Here is a 24,751-nt window from a genome sequence, read left to right as displayed (position 1 = left end):
AAGTGCACGACGAGTGATGCAATTCCTGCATGATGTAAAATCTGTTTGAATCAATAAATGCCAAGTTATGAAGGTCACGACAGGACATAAGAATAAAAATAATGAGGGTAAAGAAACGGAGCTCGTATTGTAATAGTGAAAAATCGATAAAAATATTCATACATAAATGAAATCGGTTCCGACTTAATTTTGCAATTTTGTAGCAGAAAAATAATAGTATCCATTTCACTAAACATGAATATTAGAATAAATAGTTCGATGACAAATTTTATTTATACAATTGAATATCAAAGAACATGAAATTAATAAAATTAATAAATTAAACGATTCAAAATTTGAATTCCGTGCATACTGCGCCAATAAAAATGGAGTCATGAAATTATATCATAATCAGATATACAATATCTAATTCAAAGGGTAAATATGAATAGCCATCTGGTAGAGGAGTAGGAAATTAATTTTCAAAGATTTCAATATTCAAACATTGTTTCTAAAGATAATTTTACAATCTTATCAAAAATAATCTAATAAAATATCATAAATAATAAATGCATTACTAAATACAGAATAGTACTTGATTTGACCACAGGTAGAAGTGCTCTTTAAAGATAATGTATGACTAGAAATTTTTACATGATTCGCTAAAAGAAGAAAGGCAATTTAAAAAAAAATGTGAGAAGCTACGTTTACGAAGATTTACAGCCCCGAGAACGTACAATGTTCATCGGCAATATTTCGAATGCGCAAGCAAGCGAGTATTGTACAGCGCGCGCGCACGTTTTAGTTCGACGCGTTTGCGCTAAAACTTTGCCTAGACTTCTGATCAATTGCTTTTTTATAGAACTGAATATAATCAAAAAGCATTTGCGTACATAGTTTAGAGTAGCGATGTATTAAAAATTAATATCGCCGGGAGTATCCTATCGTCCATGTTCCTTTCCTGGTCTATCATAAGTGCGATACCCGATTCTCACCTCTGCACACGCAAATCAGTCCACCCGCAAAAATCATCAAGCAACGGCAGCCATCTTTACTGGCTCCGAAACGGGCTGTGGTTTGTGACAGAGAGACGGTAGTGGTTCTTCATGCGGTTCACGAGATCATCTCGTCGCCTATGCACTCTACGGGATATCGGTAATCATTCTTAAGTGTGACTAATTAGAAGAACTAAGGAACTTGTGTCACGAATACGAACTACCGAAATATGGCAATGGAGACGCCGAGGGAGCGTGAGATTGCCGCGGAGGACAGTATTAAGGTAGTTTGTAGGTTTCGACCGTTGAACGACTCTGAGGAAAAGGCTGGCTCGAAGTTCATCGTCAAATTCCCTTCCGGCGGTGACGAAAATTGCATTTCCATCGGGGTAGGTTTTACATACGTCATTGGTATTTTTTAGTTATTACACTCATTAACCCATGTCCAGCCTACGTGTGATGTCACCGCTCACAGCTGACAGCTGCTTTCAAGTCCTTCTTCTGCAGTATCCCGTCCGCAAACCGCATGCTATGAATTTAATATCGTTTTCAACATATTTCGAACAACCTGCGATGATTCACATTTGTTATTTTCGGCGAAATCGATTTTATTCCGCCTGTATTAGTGCTCTTCGACGCACCTATTTAAACGGCTGATTAAACCTTAATTTCGAAATAGATACGCGCTCAAATTATCGACCTTTTTTTTTTAAAACGCAAAGATAACTATTTTTTTTTGTGTTTTAAATTATGCTCTCGCCGAATTGGTTATTCCTGCGATGTTCATTTCAAGTTCGCGAAATATTTCATTAAATTTCCGTTCAGATTTTATTCTAATCAATGATTATGTATTTCTTAGTTCTTATCAATTCTTATTATACATTTACAAAGAATAGAATACAAGATTAAATCATATTAAAAAGTAAATTAACTTATATTGTGTAAAGGGACATAGATAAAGTATGAAAAGATTATTATCAAATGATCAGTATGTATTTCTCTAACTGATAATAGAGTGTTATTACTTTCAGATTTCATGTTGTAAGATTAAGATGATTACACATGGTTTTAAATAAATATTCCTATCCTCTTCCTGAATACATCACTTTGTATAAAAGCCTTTTGATCTCCTTTAAAACTTAGCAAAGATATTGCTATTGTTTCAAGAGCTTCGTGGAACAAAGCTCTATTCAGAGCAAATGTTCTTCTAGTTGCTGTATTCTTTTCTGTACCACATAAAGATTTAGAAATATATGCACATAACATACACGTGTCCTTTCTTATGTAATTTCTAATTGATTCTATATGCATTGTTTAAAATTATTGTATTTGATTTTCAAATTAATGAATTTATATTTTTTAATTTAATATTGAAATGTTATTTTAGGGAAAGGTATACCTTTTTGACAAAGTATTTAAACCGAATGCTACTCAAGACAAAGTATACAATGAAGCAGCCAGATCAATTGTCACAGATGTATTGGCAGGATACAACGGCACTATTTTTGCGTATGGTCAAACATCATCAGGTAAAGAAAAATTTGTAAAGAATGAAATGTAAATACTTGGCATACTTTTCTTCATAAAATATTTCTATACAATTAGGAAAAACACACACAATGGAGGGTGTTATTGGAGATCCAAATAAACAGGGTATTATACCCAGAATTGTTAATGATATTTTTAATCATATCTATGGTATGGAAGAAAATCTGGAATTCCATATTAAGGTATCATACTTTGAAATTTACATGGATAAAATCAGAGATCTTCTTGATGGTAAGAATGTTGTTAAACAGTTTTGTAACACATCAAATTTGATCGTTTTGATCTGTTATCACCGTTTGTATTTTTCAGTGTCTAAGGTGAATCTAAGTGTACACGAAGATAAAAATCGAGTTCCGTTTGTAAAAGGTGCGACAGAGCGCTTTGTATCTAGTCCCGAAGAAGTGTTTGAAGTAATAGAAGAAGGAAAGTCAAATAGGCATATTGCTGTGACTAACATGAACGAGCACAGTTCGCGTTCACATTCTGTATTTCTAATAAATGTTAAACAAGAGAATTTAGAGAATCAGAAAAAGCTTTCCGGAAAATTATATCTTGTTGATTTGGCTGGTTCAGAAAAGGTATGTTATGTCTATTTAAATAAACTATTGTATCACTTGTACAATTGTATAACTTTTACTTTACACCTTAGGTTTCCAAAACTGGAGCAGAGGGCACTGTGCTCGATGAAGCAAAAAATATTAACAAATCTCTGTCGGCACTCGGCAATGTAATTTCAGCTTTAGCCGATGGAAATAAAACTCACATTCCTTATCGTGATTCAAAGTTAACTAGAATTCTACAAGAATCCCTTGGTGGCAATGCTAGAACAACAATTATTATTTGTTGTTCGCCAGCTAGTTTCAATGAATCTGAAACGAAATCCACTTTAGATTTTGGTAAACGCGCTAAGACTATTAAGAATGTTGTGTGTGTCAATGAGGAATTGACGGCCGAAGAATGGAAACGCCGTTATGAGAGGGAAAAAGAAAAGGCAGCTAGATTGAAAGGAAAAGTTGAAAAATTGGAGGCTGAATTATCACGTTGGCGACAGGGTGAAACAGTTAAACCTGAAGAACAAGTTAATTTGGTGGAAGCGCCAGATGTTACAACACCAATTAATATGTCCATTGAGGGTAATGGTATAAATCACTTGATTATATTAAAGGGTAATCTCATAAATTATATAGTTATTGTAAATATATAAACTATTTATTTAGGTAAAATTGACGATGGTCCGATGCCAGCCACTCCTGGTGGTAGTCTGATGGCTGGTTCCTTGTCGAATGAAGAAAGACAAAAACTGGAAGAGGAACGTGAAAGACTTTATCAGCAATTAGATGACAAAGACGAGGAAATTAATCAACAATCACAATACGTCGAGAACTTGAAGGAACAAATAGACGAACAAGCAGAATTAATCGCAACTGCAGGACGGGAATACGAAAAACTTCAACAAGAAATGAATCGAATACAACAAGAACACGAAAATGCTAAAGAGGAAGTTAAAGAAGTTTTACAAGCACTGGAAGAGTTGGCTGTTAATTATGACCAGAAATCTCAAGAGGTTGAAATGAAGAACAAGGAGTTAGAATCTTTGACGGAAGAACTTTTGGCGAAGCAGGCAGCATTGAATAGCACTACATCCGAATTACAGCAATTACGGGACACGTCTGCTCATCAAAGAAAACGCATCGCTGAAATGTTAGCGAACTTCTTGAAAGATTTAGGCGAAATCGGAGTTGCCATTGGCGGCGACGAAAACTTAAAGGTACATAAATCAGTTGTAGTATTTCTCAATCGAGGTATTTAAACAATTATATTTCATAGGTTGCGCAAGAAAGTAACGGTAAACTCGAAGAAGAATTCACGGTAGCTAGGCTTTTCATTAGCAAAATGAAATCAGAGGTGAAGAATTTAGTACAACGTTGCCAAGGATTAGAAAGTTTCCAAGTAGACTGTAACAAGAAAGTGAGTATTCGTTTTCGTACTCTTTGAATTCATCGCGTTATATATTATAATATTCATTCATAAATTTTTAGGTTGCTGAATATGAAAAAGATCTCGCCGAATGCCGTTTATTAATTTCACAACACGAAGCTCGCATGCAAACGCTAACAGAATCAATGAAAGTGGCGGAAGCACGCAAACGTGCTTTGGAAGAAGATGTTGATGCTTTACGCGAAGAATGTGCCAAGCTAAAGGCTGCGGAACAAGTACAGGCAGTTACCAACAAAGAAAAAGCAGAAGAGAAGGAAGCAGCAACAAAAATGAGAGTGGCACTGGAAGAACAAATGGATCAATTGCGAGATGCTCATCAGAAACAAGTGACCTTATTTTTATTTATATTAATACATTGTTGACCGGCAATTTTACACAGAAACAATCTCATGTCACCGGCTATTATTTCGTAATTGAATGTGGAGGTAAAACAATCTAAATAAACTTAATAAACAAATTAACTCGTGTTCGGTCAACAATGTGTTAAAATACGTAAATGTCATACATTATTACTAATGTATGAATATTATTACAGGTCGCTGCGCTTAGAGATGAATTATCTGAGAAGCAAGATCTGATCAGCGAACTTAAAGACTTGAATCAGAAGTTTACGTTAGCTCATCAACAAATGCAGGCCGATTATGAACGTTTGAAACAAGAAGAAGCAAACAAGTCTGTTAAGCTGCAAGAACTTATTTTACTTAATGAACGCCGTGAACAAGTACGTAAAAATCTGATCATAAAACATAACCGAATAGCCGGAAGATTTATCGACCACTTGGTTTGTCTTTTGTAGGCTCGAAAAGATCTCAAAGGTCTGGAGGAAACAGTAGCCAAAGAACTTCAAACACTGCACAATTTACGCAAACTATTCGTTCAAGATCTACAGACTAGAATAAAGAAGACGATCAATGCGGAAGATAACGAAGACGACGGTGGATCACTTACTCAGAAACAGAAGATTTCATTCCTTGAAAATAATTTGGATCAGCTCACAAAGGTATATTATAAATTGTCATTATAAATGATCTTTTTTTTATAACATATCTATTTTGAATAGGTTCACAAACAACTTGTAAGGGACAATGCTGATCTTCGATGCGAATTACCGAAACTTGAAAAGAGATTGCGCGCTACAATGGAACGTGTAAAAGCCCTCGAAACAGCATTGCGAGATGCCAAAGAAGGTGCAATGCGAGATCGCAAACGCTACCAATACGAGGTAGACAGAATCAAAGAAGCTGTTAGGCAAAAGAATTTGGCCCGTCGTGGACCTAGTGCACAGATTGCTAAGCCAATCAGAGCTGGTCAACATCATTTAACTAATGTTAACGCTATTAGAACAGTGAATCGTGGTAAGTAATAATAATTCCTAGATATTTATAAATTTACTTTATGTCTCTAAAATAATAAGTTTTTATCTACGTTCTTTATTTTTATATATATGTATCGTTTATTAAGTAACTAAGTTTTAGTTAATTAATATTTTTGTTAATGCAGTTTTGATATTTGTTTATTTTTTTTCATGTTTCTATTCAGATATGGGTAACAACGTACAGTGATCGTGAGCATAATGCCAAACCCTTCACTTTTACAGAAAACGAACGCAAGAACGCTTTCATCAATGAAAACAAAAGAGTTCCAGAGACTCTGATTTGTAGTGGATACACATAAATGTTACAATTATATAGTAAGGGTAATAGACGTAATATATCCGCAAGGAGCACCGCCAGTTCTTTTTATTTGTTTCGAATCAAGCATGTGCTTAGGTATATTCATATAAGTGCATTAAGTTATGAAATTAATGCTGCATGTCCTATCGATTTGTAAATAGTTAATTTTATAAATTATTTAATTTAATATCATGCACGATAAATAAAGGTGAATGTCTATCAAATAATCATGCAAAGGCCTCACGTAATAATGTTGTACCATTTATTTCTATAAAAGTATTTTGTACACTATGTTCCACGTATCAAATGTTTAAACAGCTTTTCAAAAAAAGAAATATGTTACATTAATTACAAGGTAGAAAAGTAATTCTTCAAAGTGACTAAAGACGATTTCTTTGACTTGTCTATAGTAGTCTGATTAAATCTGCTATCGGCATTAATAATTTGCGAACGAACGAGGCAGTACTATTTAAGATTTGGTAGGTATCGCTAACGTAAAATGCGATTGGACATGTGGCTTCGAAAAAGAAAAAAAAGTTGTAGGAATGATCGTGGCTTATAAGTATTTATAATTGTAAGAATTCTCTCCATTGCTATTAACGGATTCGCGACAAACAAACTTTTCCGGACCTTTACAGAAAGCTCGCTTAACCAGTAGTTAAGTTTGTTGGCTATTCTAATTATTAAGGGTCCAAGAACCAATGGCTTTATGAGAAAACGTTTTTCGACAGAACAATTTCACCCCTATCTTCCTTCACGTTTATTTTATTAATAATAGTCTAATTTTCATTGCATCGATCTTTATATAATCATCTAATTTAAATTAATTTATTATCGCTTATTCTTGTTTATATCAGAGGCTTTTATACTACACTTACAATTTACAGACCGACGAAAGTTGGTCTGTTGTAAGTTCTTTGTTTTAGGTGAACGAATTAGTTTACAATTCTCTTCATGGCGAGCTTATGCTCGGAAGTTACCTAGATGTATATTGTACATCTAATTGAGAGCTATTGCACAGGTCTGCTTAAGTTCCTAAAACCTGTTGTAGGCCACTGAAAATTTATTCACGCATATTTCTTTTCCATTAATTGTAATAGTTGAATACACATTTTTCTTCAATTTTTTTTTTTTTTTTATAGCAAACTTTAATCTTTAATTCTATTTGTCGATAATTAATGCTTTTCGATATATACTTTTTACATCCTTTTCGTAATTACTTTATTTATGGTTCTCTTAGAAATTTATGAGCCACACGTACTTGATGTATTGTCTAGAACAAGAGAATTCTAAATATTATTAATTTAAGATATAGGTTTTTGTAAACTGTGCGCAACAAAATACCTGTTTGCTTTCTGATACACTGGAATCTTGTTACGCTCAGATCGTTTATGGTATGTAGGCAAAAAGGATTAACATTTTCTTTATGAATCATTCTCTTTTGTTGTTAACAACGAAAGAAATCATGTTTCCATACGAGATCATTTTTGTCATCTTCCGTTTTTTAACTTTTGTGATATCGAGGTTGAAATTGTGTTTGCTATGATGCAAAGACAAGTGCGTGGTGCATAATGAGTGCAATTATTATTGAAATATTCTTGTCCAATGTATGTAAATATAATCGTACCCCATTACATTAGTTTGGCAAATCAAGAAAACTATCTTTGCAAAACGCCCTACACGTAAAAGGCTACAAATACATGTATTTATCGCAAAATACACTTAATATTAGTATTTCAAAGCCTTAAAAATTTTCAAAATATTATCATACAATAATGTATTTTCATTCTATCGTGCAAATAAGGTGTCGATGTATCTGCTGAATTATGAAGCGTGGTTCAATAATATTTTGTTAAGTTATTTAATTGTAAAGCCTAGCTAAACTTTTCAGTTATGAATTTTGGGCATCAACCGTTTTTTCCTTATTAAATAACATTTATTTTTATAGAATATTGTAAAGACATTATTGATTTTTTTGATATGGGTGAACAATTTCTAAAGTGATGGTAGTCATTTGAGTATGTAAATCAAAGCTTGGAACGTACTAAATTAATTCAAATTATACAAATTTTCTTTTTTTTTTTTGTTACATACATATGTATTTATTATTTTTTTACTTCATAATTTTGTATGATTTGTGTAATTTAAAACAGGTAATGGAGCTTAAAAAAATACACCGAATTTTATTGTATAAAAAATTCCTAAATAATCAGATGCTCGTCAAGAAAATCTTTTTAATCGAAAGTTCTCGATATGCTATGCATGAAAGAAAAAACAAACCAGAGAATACCAGAGTTATTATTATTTTCTTAATACCTCAAACGTGTTTAAAATTATAATAAAGAAAAAGTAGTTATCTTGTAATGGTATATTCACACAAGAAGACAAGAATTACTGTTAAAGACGAGGTTGATCTATAACTGCTGCCGTTTTTTTGTAAACTGTATGAAATATGCGGATGTGAAGGAAATAAATAAGTTGACAGATGTAGATATTCGTTTCATTGTTTTAGAAACATACTGAGAAACGTATGTGTATTTATGCTTTAAAAAATGATTGTATAATCTCATACATGCATTAATTTAATCAAACTCCACATAATATGAATTACAGACATGTTTGAAAAATTATACTGAAGCTCGATGGTGCAAAGCAAAGTCTTTAAAAATCGAAGTAGATCTACTATAAAAATGCAATGCACATAATACATTCTCTTTTATTGGATGTCTTGTCTAGATATCATAATATTGTTTCAAGTCCTTGATCTTGTTCGGGTCTACCTCATCTGCAGCAGAAAGTAGAACGAAGTAGAAATTTAAAGAATTTTCATAGAATTAGGTGGTAAATTTGTATGCAGAATTTACAGAGGCTGTAACTGCAAGGTACTATATGAATTATGATGATGCACTCTGATTTAATTAAAATTGCTTTTAAGAAATCTACCTACTGCTATCATTCTTATTACTACTATTACTTGATTAATAAGATCAAGATGTCTGCATTAAGAACACAACGTAATTTTTTAGTGGAATATCATTTAAATTTTAAATACTAATTCTTAGATAATATATTTATTTAATAATAAAATAATTTATATTATCTGTATATTTGCATTTATTTAATAGTCAGACGATGAATATTTAACTATCCTTATTAATTTTATAATATTGTTATCTATGTAAATATATATGATAATTTAAATCTTAGTTCAATGTTCCAATAAACTAAATATTTATTTCATTCATTTACTTCTTATTGTACCATTTAAAGATGGATGCGATGCACTGGAATTTGAAACAACAATGCTTAGGAAGTTCATCGTCACTAACAAATGTAAGAGAAAAATTAGATCCAAAGAGTAAATACGATCGAGCACCAGTATTAAGTGAAGATAAATATACACCAAAAACATTAGTAGGCAATTGGTTTGAACGCAGAGTGGTATATACACCTGAACCTGATAATTGGAGAACATCATACGATATAGATTACATAGTTCATACTAATAAGACTTGGCAAACAAATCAGAATGCAAAGTGGGACAACAAATTAATGCTTGAGGTACAGAAGGGAATATAATTTACCATAAACAACATAAATAACATCAAACAAGTAATACTTTTAAATAAATTTATGATAAGGGTTTGGCTCGAGAAACATTACTAGATCACAGAGAGGAGTATAGAAACAACATGACAACAACTTATGATTTATGTTATAATATTTTACCAAAAACTCTTCATGGACCTAGAATTAGATCATATAATGCAAGGTATAATTTCTTCGTGTACCAAAGTAATTAGATATTACTGTGAGTAATTAAATGGTAAAGTGGTATAAAATTTTTGCACCTGGAGACAGCGACAATGGATTCCCGAATTAGATTTGACAAAAAGTTTCGGCACATTAACAGAATTTGGATTAGGAAATATGTTGAAAGAAGAAATATACGCAAATTCGGAAGAGGGAATAGCCAAATATCGATGGCAAACTACGTACAGAGAAAAATTTGAGCCATCGAAACCACTAAATACTAAAGAAAACGTTAAGTAAGTTAAAATTGTATTACCATAATCGATGGTAAATATTCTATTACTTCTACATAATTACAAGATTTAATTTTTATAAAGATTTCGCAGACGAATAGTGGATTTTAATGTACCGGATCTTAAACAGTTTGAACGTAAATTATCAGATACTAAGCATTGCTTACTTATACGATAAATTATAAATTCAAAATCAAATGGACAGTGTGAACTTCAATAAAAATTTAATATCTCAGGTAAAGATATTACAATGTTTATTAAATTACTTTAACGCTATGTTTTAACATAATAATCGTGTTATGTATAAGTTCTTACAAATATAGAACACTAGAAATTTCATAATTCACACATATACAAAATTGTTGAACGACAGATATTTCTTACTACTTATCTTAAATGCATTAAAAATTGCAAGTTATTAGCAGTCTTATTCATTAGTATATAGAAAAAAAGCAGTACTTGTATGGAAGCACATAGCTATAAATATTAAAGTTTATAAACATGGTACAGTTTAACAAAAACTTAAAATTACTTTCTCCAAAATCTTTGCAAGATATGGTAACAACATTACTGAAACTTTAATTCTGATCCTGCCTTTCTTATGGTATCGCTAACTTGTACTTTACCGCCTGCGGTTGTTTTAATTATAAAATATTGGAAGGAATTTTATTTTTATTACAATTAAAAATATATTGAAATTAAGTCCATGGTTATAAAAAAAAACTGTTTTTATTTTCGAATAAAACAACAGTACAAGACTGCAAATACCAAAATTTACACAAAAAATCAACATATATTACAATAACAATATTATTTTAACAGGACTGTAGACGACGTATTAACATATTGTAGTGAGTTATAAGAATTGAAAAATACCATTAGTCTTTAATAAAAACTGAAGAATTATCAATATGAAAACCATAATTTCATATTATTTCTTTAATTCTTAGTTCTTAAATTTGTTGGACTATGTATATATCTTACTAATGAACACACATGGAGACCATTTTCTTTATCACAAGTTCGACAATTTCGAATGTCATACAAATTTTTTATCAAATCAGTATCATATGTTTTATCATTTTCCATTTAACGTAATATTCAGATTATTGTCAAAACTTTATACAAATAAAAATAAAAAAATAATATTTATTTATAGTAAAAAACTAAATGATATTAAGAAAAATTTGTGATAACAGAAAACTATACTGGCAGTACGTCTATTCGTTAATAGGATGAAATGTTTCTATTTTATTCATTGATTACTATATTAAAAATAATTATCGATTGTTAAAAACAGTGATCAACGTAATATTTGATTGATAACTAAAATACGTACACACAGCGAATACGAATTAAGGAAGAATAATGGAAAAATGATAATTTATACCCTGTTCAACGTGACAAAGTAGTACACAATACTACTATATTTAATACAAGTGAACCACATAAAAGAGCTGGTAACCAAACAGGACTTGTTACAATAGTGGTATGACTAGGAAACATTTGAATTTCAGAAGGATTTTTAATATCACTTACATTCATGTTTTGTCCTTGTAAAGACTGATCAAGATAAACTGAATTACTTTTTCTGTAAGCCTCAGGCAGTACGAACGGCTGTGGCGCATAAAAATTAGGCGATGCCCCTTTCATTGTTTGGTTACTAACTGAATTTCTTGGCTCTGAAAATAAGTATGCGTTCTGTTGATTGAATGATCCAACAGGATGAATAGTACTTTGTCTCGAAGTATAATAAGATTGTGTTACATCTGACATAACCGAACATTGATCAAATTCATGTACGGATGGTTCTCTGGATGGAGCAAAATTAGAACACGTAGAACCAAATCCAGAGCTTTGACTGGATGATCTAGATAATGATGGTACATCAATGTCCTCTTGCCAATAACCACCAGCTACCCACGATGTTTGCGTAACCGTTTTTAATTTCGGTGGCGATAAAATGTGCCTTTTGCCAGACTTTTTGAAAAGGTCAAGACTGCTTGTACCATACACTTTCTTTTCAAAAATCTTGGGTGCTTTAATTACATATTTAGGTTTCTTTTCGCTTAACGACAACATACTTAATGTATCCAAACTATCATTCAATGCGAAATTGTCTATCACATTCTTTTTATTTAAAGGAGTAGAATTAAATTTCATATTACTATCCTTAATAGACGATTGCGGTAACTCTGATTCGTGATTTTTACTGTAATATAATATGCATTGTTTTTATGTTATATAGATAATTATTTGAAATTGTGTTACTTACAATGGAGTTTGAAAAAGTGCCGATTTTGAATTCACTGGCTTTTCGGTATAAAGAGCCATATGGTGTTTCATTGTATTTGGTGGTGAGAACAATTGGTTAGTAACTGTTTTATTTAAATCATCGGTAACTTCAGAATTAAAATTGTGCTTTTCATTTAAAGTCTTTGTATATAAATCAGAGAACACTGTATCTTTCGTGGATGATTCAATTTTTTTGAATGACATATTTTTATTCAATGTACTTTTATAGGATTTAGGCTTAATGTTGATATAGCCTATAACCAAGACAAATAACATTATCTAAAAAAGAATAATTGAAAATTAATAACTTAACATGATCTTATTAAAATATAAATTTTAACGTCAAATATCTTGTTTCGATTGATTAGCATACCATATGATAATGTGTTATATATTCAAGAGAAAACCACGCATTCTGTAAATCTGTTTTAATCAACTTTGCATCTTTAAAAGGTAAAAGTACAATCGTACATATCCATAAAAACATGAGCAATATATCAGAATTATGTTTTCTCGAAGAAGCTGACCAACAGGCACAGAATTGAAAAAGTAATCCTCCAATTGGCAAATATACAAAATCCATATCATATGCCACCATAGAGCCTAATATTGTTGAGATTGTTCTACATATTGGTTCAGAATATTTTGTACCCTGCAAAGAATAAAAAAAGTATGACAAAAGGTAATTTTGATTAAAGCTATTGCTTAATAAAATTTAAATACCAACATTAACAATTATATTAAAAGGTTTCTTTTTAAAGAATAACATTTTATATTGAGCAAGCCATAATGCTTGTTTACTTAATACCCTATGTACTATAGTTTTGCACTTTGCACACAATGGATATTGCTGCTCTAAAATATTTCTGTACTGTTTTATCTCATGTTCATAATTTCTTTCACTCTTAGGTATGTAGTCGACAATTTAGCTAATTTTAAGCTTTCATTAATGTTACACTGTGTACATAGATCATTCTTTGCAACTTTCTTGATTGATGTATCCTGGTTGACTGTACAGTATCTTTTGATTTCATCTGAAGTCTTATATTGTTCTGGTATATTATACGTGTAATCACCATTCTAAAATTTGATGTGGAATACAAAATATAAACAATATTTTAAACACATGAAATTTTAAAAATAATTTTGCGTTTTATAAATATAGATCTTGATACATACCATAGATATATTTATTCAAATTAGGTGTGCTATTAAATTTTAATTGAATATATTGATTTACCTTGGAAAAACCATTATACTGTTCACAATGCGGACACATCCACCAGTTAAGCTGTTGCCGCCAAATCTTAGTATTATTATTACAAAACCAGCAGTTTACTTTTACAGGCCATCTTAATATAATACATGAATGAAATATGATATATTTATAATTATAATCAACGAAAGAAATAAATGTGAAGATATGCTTACTTTAGTTTCTGAACAACGGTGATAATTGTGACAAATATTAACAAAATAATAGAAAATATGCATAGGAAATTAAACGACAAGTCAAATTCCATTTTTTATGTGAAGAAAATGTAATAATTAAGGGCAAAGTTCATCTCCCGCCAACCGGTTAAAGTGTCTGATCCTTAACCTATGTATTCCACACTGTATAAAAACCATGCAGTCACGTGGCGTGTAAATTTGTATGTAGCACTTGAATATTATGTACTTTGTACCAATTATAGAAAAACACTGTTCACTACTTGTGTTAAATCGAAATTAAGGGTTAAATTACGGCGTCAGTAACATTCTAGACAAATTTTACACTTATATTTCATAAAATTTTAAGCATTTATCAAGTACCGTTATCGCAATCACCGGCGCTTCGGGGTCCCTGACATCCCAAGATGATTCAGGTCGGTATGCAGAGAGCGTCATCGAAGCATCGGGGTCCCTGGCACCCCGGTCGCCACCAGGTCGGTATGCAGAGAGCGCCACCAATACATCAGGGTCCCTAACACCCCAGGATAATATCAGGTCCGTATGAAGAGGGCACAACCAGTATAATTTTTTTCCAGAGTTTGGTAAATTTACTGCATTTATTTTTTTTTTGCTTATTAAATAAGCTCATCGAAGGGGAATAACATTTATGATTATATTCCTCTTCCGGGTCGCAGCCGAGGATCCTATTTATTTTACTTTGTCCAGTTATTTATATAATTTTATCCCTCATTATAGGCCAAGGCCATCTCAGTATCCCTTACATCTCTTCATCCCTTAAATCCCTACACTCCTATCATCCCTACATTCTTTTCATCCCTATATTCCAAACATCTCTTCGTTCCTTGAATCCCAACATTCTCATCATCCCTACATTCTTTCCATCACCACACTCTTTTCATCCCTTCACTCTTGTCATCCCTGCATTCTTTTCATCCCTACATTCCTTTTATCACTTCATTCTTTTCATCCCTACATCCTTACATCTCTGCATTCCTTATAATAAATATATTATAAAGACTGCTTCGAGTAAAGGTAAGTAAAGGTAAGTTAGTCCCTTTTCTCGCCGCCAGGGGCGCTGATTCGAGGTCGAGATTTTAGTTCACATTTTTGCCGCTAGAGGGCCAGAAATGGAGCAAGATTTAGTTCCTTTTTCAAAAACCAGAGGGCGCTGATTCGAGGTCGAGATTTTAGTTCACATTTTTGCCGCTAGAGGGCCAGAAATGGAGCAAGATTTAGTTACTTTTTCAAAAACCAGAGGGCGCTGATTCGAGGTCGAGATTTTAGTTCACATTTTTGCCGCTAGAGGGCCAGAAATGGAGCAAGATTTAGTTCCTTTTTCAAAAACCAGAGGGCGCTGATTCGAGGTCGAGATTTTAGTTCACATTTTTGCCGCTAGAGGGCCAGAAATGGAGCAAGATTTAGTTCCTTTTTCAAAAACCAGAGGGCGCTGACTCGAGGTCGAGATTTTAGTTCACATTTTTGCCGCCAGAGGGCCAAAATTTCTGCTTGATTTAGTTCCTTTTTCAAAAACCAGAGGGCGCTGACTCGAGGTCGAGATTTTAGTTCACATTTTTGCCGCCAGAGGGCCAAAATTTCTGCTTGATTTAGTTCCTTTTTCAAAAACCAGAGGGCGCTGATTCGACATCGAGATATTAGTTTAAATTTTTGCCACTAGAGGGCGCTGTTTTTTCGAAATTTTCGCGAATGTAGGGATGAAAAGAATGCAGGGGTGTAAGGGATGGGGAGATGTAAGGAATACAGAGATGTAAGGGATGGCGATATGTAAAGAAAGGAGGGATGTAAGGAATACAGGCATGTAAGGGATGCAGGGATATAAGGGATGGAGGCATGTAAGGAAAGGAGGGCTGTAAGGAATGCAGGGATGTTAGGAATACAGGCATGTAAGGAATACAGGCATGTAAGGAATGCAGGGATGTAAGGAATACAGGCATGTAAGGGATGCCGGGATGTAAGGGATGAAGCGGCGCCGCAGGGCTGTAGGGGGCTGGGGCTGGGGCCCCGGTCTCCACTGCACGCGGCGCGAGGTGTGCCGGCATCGGGTGTGGCCCCCGATGTTGGCGGAGTTTGGCACATGTTGGAGGGTCAAAGGTCTACGTGTCTATAGCCCCAGTGCCGGCCACCGTGGTGGTTTTAGTGGGTAAAAATCCCACACTACCTCCGGCCCCTCCCCAGGGGGGTTGGAGGTGTCTTTCTGAAGATTTCCACCACGTAAAAAAAAAAAAAAAAAAAAAAAAAAAGAGTAATGTCAGAGATGCTGGGATGTAAGGGATTCAATTATGTAAGGGATGCAGTCATGTAAGCGATACATAGATGTATGACATCCGCTCGAATCCGCCAGAAGACCAGGAAAGGGAAGTTTATGATCGAAACACTACTATTACAATAAAATATGGCATTTATTGTGTTATATCCTTACATAAATTGTCTTTTGTACGTGTACACAGGAGGTGGGCGTTATCCCGAGACCACAGTGTTAACCCATAGCGTGCAGGGGACCGAAGAGGTGAACTGCTTTACAATTTTCGTCGGGATTACCGAGGAATTCAGCATATAATTCTTGATAACGAGACAAAGTCAATCCTCCGCGTCTCCTATCGTCATCCTGTAAATGAAAAAATAAAATTGTTAGCTCAGTACAAACATTTTTGGTTGCTGATTCATGCTTTCGCCAACTATCGGATGTACAATATAACCGTCAAAGTTGGCATGCAGTCAAACTATTGTTCTTTATGTCAAGCTTAGATATAGTTTTGCTTTTATTGATCTTGTTATTCTTTCTGTGTCTCTGATATTATTAACAGCAAGTGTTATGACTAGTTTAGAAAAGCTGCTTAAACAATTTCGTATTTTCATACGAAATGAATCGTTTGCTAGGTCAAGGATCAAAAACAGTTCTATATATAGACGCGAGACAGCGAAAAGGTTGCATAGCAAATCCGATTAAGCGGACTTTAAATCATTCGAAACACGAGCTTACATTAAGAAGATTCTGGTAGGCTTCGTCTAAAATGTTCACGTTATCTACGGGAATCCTTGTTACACAATTGTAGCGAAATTCATCGGCAGCGATTACACCGTCGTCTGAAAACGAAAGAACGATATATCAAATTTGTTATGATAGCCAGAAGCATAAATTATCATTTTATATACCATTTAAATCTACGATTTTAAAATGACTATCGATAAACATCTTCATCGCTTGTGGAAAATCTTGATACTCTCTTCCGACGCAACTTTTCTGAACCGCATCTTTAAATTCTGCTATAGTTACGATACCATCCTGAATAAGAGATATAAAAGTAAGTGACAAAGAAGAATAACACGGTAAACGTATCGCTCTATGAATTTTACCTTATTAAAATCCGCAAGCTCCGCAATTTCTTCCCATAAAGAGAGCATGATGTGTAGATTTTCTTGATATCGACTGTAACTAAATTCTCCTTTACCCTCGATCAGAGTCATTTTCAGCGCCATGCACTCGAAATCGTGCTTCTCCAATCTGCCATTGTTATCCGTATCTAGATACGGTAAGCACCGTTTTAAGTATATTTTGTTAATTCGTATTTACACAAAACATAAAAGCCAATGCGTGCAAGTCAGCCAATTAATCGATCGGTCGGTGCCAATTTGTGTCTAAAGAAATTTTTGTCGTTACACGTCTGGACATGCTCCAAATATTTCAATTTTTGGCAAATGTTGACCTTTGTCACTGTAAGTCCAACATTCGAAGACCAGTCGTTCGATCTAATTCGAAACACAGATCATATATGTTTCATATCGATACAGTAATCGTGCAATTTAATCGATCGGATGGGTCGATTCGATTATCGACCCTAACCAAATCATCGATTCCGTTGACGCAGCGATGTTATCGATTATATCGATCTTCGACAAATTTCAAAATAACGGTCTCATTTGGAGCTCGTATCTACTATCGAATAACCTTAAATACGCGCATAGGTAATTGTTACTACAGGTTAAGTTATAAATGTTATTGTTCGTGAAAAAGGCCGAGTAGAATGATCCGTAAAACAAATTAGAGCCAAGCTTAAATTTGGCATCGGTCAATTGCAGACGTTACGACGACAGCGTGGTATACTTTGAAGTCAACCTAAATCCTAAACAAGTATGACACTCTGGGAGCCAAAAGAACGAAGCTTATCTCGTTCCTTCGAACTCTTTTTATTAATCGAACAACTTTGTTAGAGCGTACACACTCACTCATGAGCAGGGGATAAATAATCGATGCAACGAAAAAGAAACTTCCATAAACTTCCGCAAGAGTGGTACATGCTCCCGATCTATCTCGAAAAAAAAAAGATGTAGCGTCACACGTGGTACTTGCCATACAGAAATGACCGAGTACTAACCATAAAGGAACCTGACAATGAAATCAACTCGATTGTCCCAGCTGTACGCCATTCTCCGAGTTATTTTTCTGTCAATACCAACTTTCTGTTGCTTGTATTACAGTTTTCTTTCACGCTGCGTGACTTGTGTTCTTTCTTCAACGTCTCTCTCTCTCTGTTATACGACGTCGAAGATCGAAGATGATCAGAGCGGAACGCTTACAGCAGCTCTCGTTATTGGAAATTTCAACGAGCCGCGACAAACACGAAACCGCGAGAAAGAGAGAGAGAAAGTGGCTCGAGAGGATGGTGGTTTTGTACTGAACTCAAATCGAGTCTCCTCGAGTCGTATCTAAGTTTAGAGTACCCCCCCTAAGAGAAGGACACGGTGATGTTGCTCGCGACAAAGGGAAGGGGTTCGCCTCAGGTGGTGTGCCGGTGTCACCATGACACAGTCACCGAACTCGGCTGAAAGTAATTCGCTTTCGCCGGCTTTCATCGCTCGACGTGTCTCGTCTTTCGCTACGCAGTCTCGACGTATGATTGATACAAGAACAAAGAAAAGTACACTTAATAAAGAACACGGTAGAGGAGTTACAACAGATGCATGCCATAGAGAAAGGGATAATTTCTCTTCGCCCATAGATATGTTTCCTATCCCTTCTTCCCAACTTCAACTGGAGGATTTTGTTTTCCACCAGTAATAGAACAAACAAAAGTTTTAATGATTTCTTGGTTTCTGTTTCTTTGGCTGCCAGCCTAGAGACAATAATTACAGAATTGCAAAAGTAACACTAGATGTACTGTCCGCCGTGCTTTACATCAAGCAGAGTAAATCATTCATCGATGATGGTTAATTAGAAGCGTTGACAAGCATCGTCCTTAGTATCCGAAAATGGACACCTCTGTTATGTCAGCTGTAACATTGGAAATCGACGAGAACAGCTATAGAGAGATTTAAAGGAAGAGCGAAAATATTTTAAATATAACTGCGCCAGCCTACTGTCATCTGGAACAAATTAACTCAGTCGATGAGATTTTAGCCGAGTTCTGACACTAGTACGTTTTACAATTCGCAACAGTGACCTTCGAAAATCCCAATGCACACGCGTTACTCATGAACGGAATGGTTGAACAGAAACTAGCGTGTGTCTATTGTAAAATACCAATTTTACGTCGTTGCATCATCGTTCCTTTGGCAAAGTAGAAGACAGCATCCTCTTCCCGATGCGTAGATTTTTACGTAGAATATTCAACTTTGAGTAACGCGTAGAATGTTCCTGTCGTTAAAGGTACAAGAAATTTCTACTCGAGTTCTTTGTATAATGATCAACTTGCGTAGAAAATCATGGTTAACGTACCAATTCAAGTTAAGGACTAAGCCTTAAGTTCCCCTAAGGCTTGATTGCGCTGCAAGGAGGAAATGAAACTCGTCGATTTTTCGCTTGCTCCACATTTTCCCGATCGACGCTCAGTGAAAATAAGCGAGGCGGAAGATGAACGGGTGAAGCGAATACCCGGTCGTATAAGGCTCGCCTCTGGAGGGAGGTGTCAGTTGGAAAGTGCGAGCTGCTCTCGTAGGAAGAACGAGAAACGAAACGTTTTACTGATCGATTGACATGAGTTCGAAGTTGCGTTCGTTGATTTTCATCGCGTTACTCTTTTTCGGTGAGTTCCGACGGGTTCTCGAGTGAAAATCATCTCGCTAGATTTCTCCAGGAGCTACGGTGTTATTTCGATACCAAGAGCGACGAAAGATTTTCAATTATCCGCATCTCGGGTTCTTCGAAATTTGAAAACAATAACGGAGCGCGCATTTACTTGATATATTTGTTTAGCACATTTAGCGCGTCGAAGACGAGACAAAGATAGTTTTGGCAGAAACTCGAGGATCATTCGGATTCAATTTTTGAATACACGTATGTATCTTTCAGCGAGCACGTCGGAGGGAAAAGAGAAACCGGAAGTAACGCCGTCGTGCATCGACGACAAGAGGTTCTATCGAAATCCGAATACACCGGCTCACAACGTTTGGTCTCCAGCAGAATGTGCCAAGTATTACTTGTGCTTAGGTGACTATGAACAATGCTCTTTAATTCATTTCAAAACCCAATTGGTCGGTTCAATTGATCGATCACTTTTGTTTCTTCAGACAACGAGGTGTTTGAATTCAAGTGCTCGCAGGGATTGCTGTTCGATGTTTCTAGACAGATATGCGACTTCAAAGCAAACGTTGATAACTGTGACGTGACCTCAGGTACACGATTTATATGAAACTAGTTGACCCGTGCGAAAAATTCGCATTCAAACATCGATTTTTATATAGATTATTAGAAAAATTGAAATTCAACTTTGTTGTGCGCGTTAAATTCAACTCTGCTTCAAGTCATCCAATGTAGCTGGTCAATAGCTCAAATGAAAGAGCTTGATTCACTGAATGTTCTTAGACAAAAACGAACACCGTATATCAATTAGAACCGGAGATAAGAAGCTTTGAGTGGAGAGAAATTCCAGAAAAATCATGTTTGAGTATATAACTTAAGGGCGTAGACACGGGTAATAGTAGCGCGTTGACTTGACCGGCAAAAATGGGCCTAAACATGAGTTTACGGGACTACACTTTTCGTTCTTATATGAGAACATTTAGGGCTGGGTGAGGGCTTATTCGAAAGAGGAAGGTCCAATGCACACCGCTCAACTCATGTTTCAGTGGGATTATGTTGATGTTTAGTAATATAAGTGTCTAAAGTAGAGGTAAAAAATCGACAAAATGCATTCGCGGAATCGAAGCATTTTTAGGCCACTAAAAGAGTGCGGTGATTGAAATCATGAGTTGAGCGGTCTAGCCACAACCCTTACCTGTAAATTAAGATCTATTTTGTCTTCATTTGTTGCGAAACAAGGACGAATAACGGATGCCCGTAAAAGCATTCTCACAGACCAGTTCCGCCATTTTGTGGATAATACAGAGCAATTCATGTGACAAATTCAGTTCAGCTAATAGTTATAAGGTGGCGTCTAACTAAGAAGGGGGCGAAAGGTAGATGTATTCCAATGCTTGTTGCGTTATCTATGCAGGAATACCTTTCATTTAAAAAAAAAATAATGCAAATCGGGCGGATAGAACTGCCGGAGGAATTCGGAATAGAATTCATAAATTTGTTTAATATATAGATTTTTAACCGATCGATTTAGCAAATTGCGATTAGAAAGAAGTACGGCAGAAAATGATCAAATTCCTGCTACTTCCGACAAGGAAAAATTTAACACCAGACGATTCTACGAGTTATCCATTAGAATTTTGCTTGTCAGAAGAACCATCAATTTGTCCATTTTCTACCATGCTCCTTTCTGAAGCGTTTTATAGAGACGCAACCACCGAGACCGCTGCTGAAGAACGGTGATTGCGATGAGAAGCATTTGGCTTGCGGCGATGGAACTTGCTTCCCGGCTACATACTTCTGCGACGGTAGTGTCGATTGTCCCGATGGCTCTGACGAAGGCTGGTGCGGTAAGAAATACTTGCAAGTTCAATGTTCACCGTTCTTTCTACGTCTATTCTGAACCAGACCTTTTCCTTTTTTTTTTTTACGTGAGGGAAATCTTCCAAAGACACCTCCAGCCCCCCTAGAGGGGCCCCGAGGGAGTGCAGGATTTTTATCCGCTAAAACCCCCATGGTAGCCTGGACTGGGGCTATAGGGAGGGCCTCGGGACCCCCATACAATTCTGAACCAGTCCTGGCCATTACTCGAATCGTATAATTTTATATTTTCAATTGAAAAATCATTTTAGTCTAAATAATTAATTTATAGATGTTCGAAACGATCCAAACGGTGCGTCGACTTGCAATCCCAAAGAATGCTACTTGCCGAATTGTTGGTGCTCCGAGGATGGAACAGAAATTCCTGGTAATCTCACTGCTTCCATTGTTCCTCAGATGATAACGATTACGTTTGACGATGCAGTAAACGCAGAGAATTTCGAACTCTATTCAAGTAAGAAAGCGTGGCCTTATTTCGTCAAGTGTATACCTTGATCGGAGAAAGTTGGAGGGTTATCGCTTTTGATCTGATTTTTAGAAATTTTCTCAAGCGACAGGAAAAATCCAAACGGATGCCCGGTTCGAGGCACGTTTTATGTCAGCCACCAGTATACGAATTACAGGGACGTACAGTATTTGTGGAACATCGGGCATGAAATTGCCGCGCATTCCGTCACGTAAGAGTTCCTTGCTGTTACATACTCTGCTGGTTTCACCGTGGCAGTGAACGCGTTAATTATCTAATTTGTTCTAATTGACCAGGCATCGAGGTCCCGAGGACTGGTGGTCGCGAAATGCCACTATCGAAGACTGGTTCGACGAGATGGTTGGCGTGGCGAATATTATTCATAAATATGCTGCGGTTCGTTTGAAGGACATCAAAGGCAAGCGATGATTTCTTTGCAATCTTCGTGTTTTATCATCTTCGTTTCCAATTAGATTGATTTGAAACCGGGTAGGTTTGAGGGCACCTTTTCTACGCGTTGGTTGGAACCGACAGTTCCTAATGATGTCAGAGTTCGGATTCGTTTACGACTCGTCCATGCTGGCACCGTTTTCCGACCCTCCTATCTGGCCGTACACATTGGATTACAGGCCACCGCATGATTGCGTAGGTCCTGAACAGCTTTGTCCAACCCGTGCATACCCAGGGATCTGGGAACTACCACTAAATCAACTTTTGGCAGGTGTAAGTAAGCCAAGAATGAAGTAATGCTTGTTTACGATGCCTTCAAGCAAAATAATAGCACTACAAAAGATATCTATGTCAGGAATACGTTTGTACAAAAATGGACAGCTGCTCTTCGAATTTATCTGAAGAAGATGTGTATGGAATATTGATGCTGAATTTTAAAAGGCATTATCACAGCAATCGTGCACCTTTTGGATTACATTTCCATGCATCTTGGTTTCGAGAACCAACGTATTTTTATGCGTTTAACGTAAGTAGCTTGTAAGCTCGGGCTTAAATACTTTAACGCTGTTGATCGATTGGCTTTATTTCCTCTTAGAAATTCATGGACGATGTACTTCGTCTAACCGATGTGTATTTCGTAACGAGTCATCAAGTGATCGAGTGGATACGTCAACCAACTTCCTTGAACGCAATCGATAACTTCGAGCCTTGGCAATGTGGCGCGTATCAATTTCAACCGTTTGAGGTGGCTTGTGATTTACCGAGTAGTTGTAAGTTACCAAGTAGAGTACTTAAATCGTATCGGTATTTACACACTTGTTTCGAATGCCCTAAAGAATATCCATGGTTAAGAAACGAATTTGGATTGGAATAATGCAGTAATAAGTTATTATATTTACTTTAGAAAGGAACAAACAAACCTGTGTTTGTATTTTTATAAGAAAATCATGTGTATTTACTACACATTTTCATTATCATAAGTTCACATAATTTATAACATAAAAAAATTACTTCTAGTTTTATTATAACAAATTCATCCAAATATTACAGTTTATAAATCAGGTTCCTTGCAAGCTTATACTTCTTATTGAACCTTGATTTATAAAAACAAATTTGTTTAACCTTCCTGTTGTATAAAAGGATTTTGAATAGACTCCATTCCATCTACCGGGCATATGAGTACCACAGACGTACCTCTACATACAACCAAGCCTAACATACGAGTATCTTGATTCAATTTGTATGGATCATCAGGATCTATAAATGTAAATATTGTAATAAACAATTGAAACATTGTAACCAGCATATGCTTGATGAAATTACCTCTGAGGTATTCCGTAGTATTGTCTAATACCAAATTGAGAAGGGGATCGTAGCCTTTCAAAATACCTGCAGCTTCCCTTCCTCCAGCAAATTTCACTCTAATGTTTTTCTCCAAATATTTCGAAAGATCAAGGATACTCTCTTTCCTCTTTTTCTCTTTAGGCTCGCCGTGAGCATTTTGCTGCTGTAAGAAACATAAAGAGATTGAAGGAGTTGAGGGTTATGTTATTAGAATAACAAACCTTTACCTGTTTCGTCGCCTGTAAAAGGAAACGTATCAATCAGACCATTCTATTGATTTTTTTTTAACAAGGTTAAAGGTATCAATATATTTTCTCTATACTTACAGACATTTTTTGCCTTTTTTATTAACCAGGAACGTTACGCTACCGAGCTTGTAAGCGGGTATAAAACATTTTAAATCACCACTTAATTTGTAGGTTATATTTCTTGTTTGAATTTTTCAAATATCGATTCTCGATTCTTTCCCGCGCTTAACAATCGTTTCAAATTCGAATTTAAGTATCTCTTGCTGGCATCGAAAGTTATTGTTTCTCAAACATAAAAATGATACCAAGATAAGGACACAGATTGTGAGTAAAGTATAAAGATAC

The 24,751-nt window shown here is 35.2% G+C and overlaps 6 protein-coding genes across 12 annotated transcripts; 3 read left to right on the top strand and 3 right to left on the bottom strand.

The window, feature by feature from the left end:
- The first annotated feature begins 611 nt into the window (after nt 1-611).
- LOC114877774 (kinesin heavy chain) lies at nt 612-8,683 on the top strand. 3 transcript variants are annotated; one of them, XM_029190766.2, is made up of 12 exons: nt 612-1,363; nt 2,362-2,503; nt 2,580-2,753; nt 2,832-3,100; nt 3,172-3,655; nt 3,740-4,290; nt 4,350-4,490; nt 4,562-4,846; nt 5,056-5,241; nt 5,317-5,520; nt 5,581-5,875; nt 6,118-8,683. In XM_029190766.2, the coding sequence occupies exons 1-12, from the start codon at nt 1,205-1,207 to the stop codon at nt 6,192-6,194; spliced, it is 2,967 nt and encodes a 988-aa protein (XP_029046599.1). In that variant the 5' UTR covers nt 612-1,204; the 3' UTR covers nt 6,195-8,683. The 3 variants fall into 3 exon arrangements, with proteins under 3 accessions (XP_029046599.1, XP_029046598.1, XP_029046600.1); XM_029190765.2 differs by having other exon boundaries at nt 3,172-3,661; XM_029190767.2 differs by having other exon boundaries at nt 615-1,363; nt 3,172-3,661; nt 6,060-8,683.
- Nucleotides 8,684-9,463: 780 nt separating this feature from the next.
- On the top strand, nt 9,464-10,440 carry LOC114877778 (uncharacterized protein C1orf158-like). The gene is made up of 4 exons (XM_029190774.2): nt 9,464-9,754; nt 9,835-9,965; nt 10,051-10,242; nt 10,324-10,440. Exons 1-4 carry the CDS (start codon nt 9,464-9,466, stop codon nt 10,415-10,417), a joined length of 708 nt encoding a protein of 235 aa, XP_029046607.2. The 3' UTR covers nt 10,418-10,440.
- Nucleotides 10,441-10,471: 31 nt separating this feature from the next.
- On the bottom strand, nt 10,472-14,409 carry LOC114877775. Its single transcript, XM_029190768.2, is given in 7 exon segments — nt 10,472-12,451; nt 12,515-12,813; nt 12,908-13,186; nt 13,262-13,452; nt 13,455-13,614; nt 13,775-13,886; nt 13,966-14,409. Coding segments are annotated over 7 exon segments (1,950 nt in total). The 5' UTR covers nt 14,058-14,409; the 3' UTR covers nt 10,472-11,634.
- A 1,975-nt stretch (nt 14,410-16,384) lies between these two features.
- LOC114877754 (sarcoplasmic calcium-binding protein 1) lies at nt 16,385-18,676 on the bottom strand. The gene is made up of 5 exons (XM_029190732.2): nt 18,378-18,676; nt 17,359-17,525; nt 17,158-17,287; nt 16,985-17,088; nt 16,385-16,609 (listed from the first exon to the last, which is right to left on the bottom strand). Exons 1-5 carry the CDS (start codon nt 18,427-18,429, stop codon nt 16,481-16,483), a joined length of 582 nt encoding a protein of 193 aa, XP_029046565.1. The 5' UTR covers nt 18,430-18,676; the 3' UTR covers nt 16,385-16,480.
- An 87-nt stretch (nt 18,677-18,763) lies between these two features.
- On the top strand, nt 18,764-23,875 carry LOC114877751 (chitin deacetylase 1). Of its 2 annotated transcripts, XM_029190727.2 has the most exons (11): nt 18,764-19,648; nt 19,727-20,024; nt 20,291-20,428; nt 20,509-20,613; nt 21,724-21,867; nt 22,170-22,352; nt 22,437-22,575; nt 22,661-22,782; nt 22,858-23,087; nt 23,170-23,340; nt 23,410-23,875. In XM_029190727.2, the coding sequence occupies exons 2-11, from the start codon at nt 19,976-19,978 to the stop codon at nt 23,686-23,688; spliced, it is 1,560 nt and encodes a 519-aa protein (XP_029046560.1). In that variant the 5' UTR covers nt 18,764-19,648; nt 19,727-19,975; the 3' UTR covers nt 23,689-23,875. The 2 variants fall into 2 exon arrangements, with proteins under 2 accessions (XP_029046560.1, XP_029046559.1); XM_029190726.2 differs by having other exon boundaries at nt 18,764-20,024.
- On the bottom strand, nt 23,802-24,727 carry LOC114877755 (U6 snRNA-associated Sm-like protein LSm7). Of its 4 annotated transcripts, none has more exons than XM_029190734.2 (4): nt 24,485-24,727; nt 24,380-24,397; nt 24,138-24,318; nt 23,802-24,071 (listed from the first exon to the last, which is right to left on the bottom strand). In XM_029190734.2, the coding sequence occupies exons 1-4, from the start codon at nt 24,488-24,490 to the stop codon at nt 23,932-23,934; spliced, it is 345 nt and encodes a 114-aa protein (XP_029046567.1). In that variant the 5' UTR covers nt 24,491-24,727; the 3' UTR covers nt 23,802-23,931. The 4 variants fall into 4 exon arrangements, with proteins under 4 accessions (XP_029046567.1, XP_029046569.1, XP_029046568.1 ...); XM_029190736.2 differs by having other exon boundaries at nt 24,386-24,397; XM_029190735.2 differs by having other exon boundaries at nt 24,138-24,321; nt 24,386-24,397; nt 24,485-24,671.
- Between the last annotated feature and the right edge of the window lie 24 nt (nt 24,728-24,751).

Source organism: Osmia bicornis, chromosome 11 (genome assembly GCF_907164935.1).
Source record: "Osmia bicornis bicornis chromosome 11, iOsmBic2.1, whole genome shotgun sequence".
NCBI lineage: Eukaryota > Metazoa > Arthropoda > Insecta > Hymenoptera > Megachilidae > Osmia > Osmia bicornis.
Note: the sequence above shows the minus strand (reverse complement) of the source record. Positions and strands in the feature narration are given on the sequence as shown.

Bases quoted from the DNA above. Each gene is read 5' to 3' on its own strand.
- LOC114877774 (XM_029190765.2), top strand. From the start codon at position 1,205: ATGGCAATGGAGACGCCGAGGGAGCGTGAGATTGCCGCGGAGGACAGT. The intron at 1,364-2,361 runs GTAGGTTTTACA...ATGTTATTTTAG, and splicing joins AAAATTGCATTTCCATCGGG to GGAAAGGTATACCTTTTTGA. The intron at 5,876-6,117 runs GTAAGTAATAAT...TCACTTTTACAG, and splicing joins TATTAGAACAGTGAATCGTG to AAAACGAACGCAAGAACGCT.
- LOC114877751 (XM_029190727.2), top strand. From the start codon at position 19,976: ATGAGTTCGAAGTTGCGTTCGTTGATTTTCATCGCGTTACTCTTTTTC. The intron at 20,025-20,290 runs GTGAGTTCCGAC...TGTATCTTTCAG, and splicing joins CATCGCGTTACTCTTTTTCG to CGAGCACGTCGGAGGGAAAA. The intron at 22,353-22,436 runs GTAAGAAAGCGT...TCTGATTTTTAG, and splicing joins GAATTTCGAACTCTATTCAA to AAATTTTCTCAAGCGACAGG.
- LOC114877755 (XM_029190734.2), bottom strand. The intron at 24,072-24,137 runs GTAATTTCATCA...TTACATTTATAG, and splicing joins TACTACGGAATACCTCAGAG to ATCCTGATGATCCATACAAA.
- LOC114877778 (XM_029190774.2), top strand. From the start codon at position 9,464: ATGGATGCGATGCACTGGAATTTGAAACAACAATGCTTAGGAAGTTCA. The intron at 9,755-9,834 runs GTACAGAAGGGA...ATTTATGATAAG, and splicing joins ACAACAAATTAATGCTTGAG to GGTTTGGCTCGAGAAACATT. The intron at 10,243-10,323 runs GTAAGTTAAAAT...ATTTTTATAAAG, and splicing joins AATACTAAAGAAAACGTTAA to ATTTCGCAGACGAATAGTGG.
- LOC114877754 (XM_029190732.2), bottom strand. From the start codon at position 18,429: ATGGCGTACAGCTGGGACAATCGAGTTGATTTCATTGTCAGGTTCCTT. The intron at 17,089-17,157 runs GTATATAAAATG...TTTCGTTTTCAG, and splicing joins TAAAATCGTAGATTTAAATG to ACGACGGTGTAATCGCTGCC. The intron at 16,610-16,984 runs GTAAGCTCGTGT...TTTCATTTACAG, and splicing joins CCTACCAGAATCTTCTTAAT to GATGACGATAGGAGACGCGG.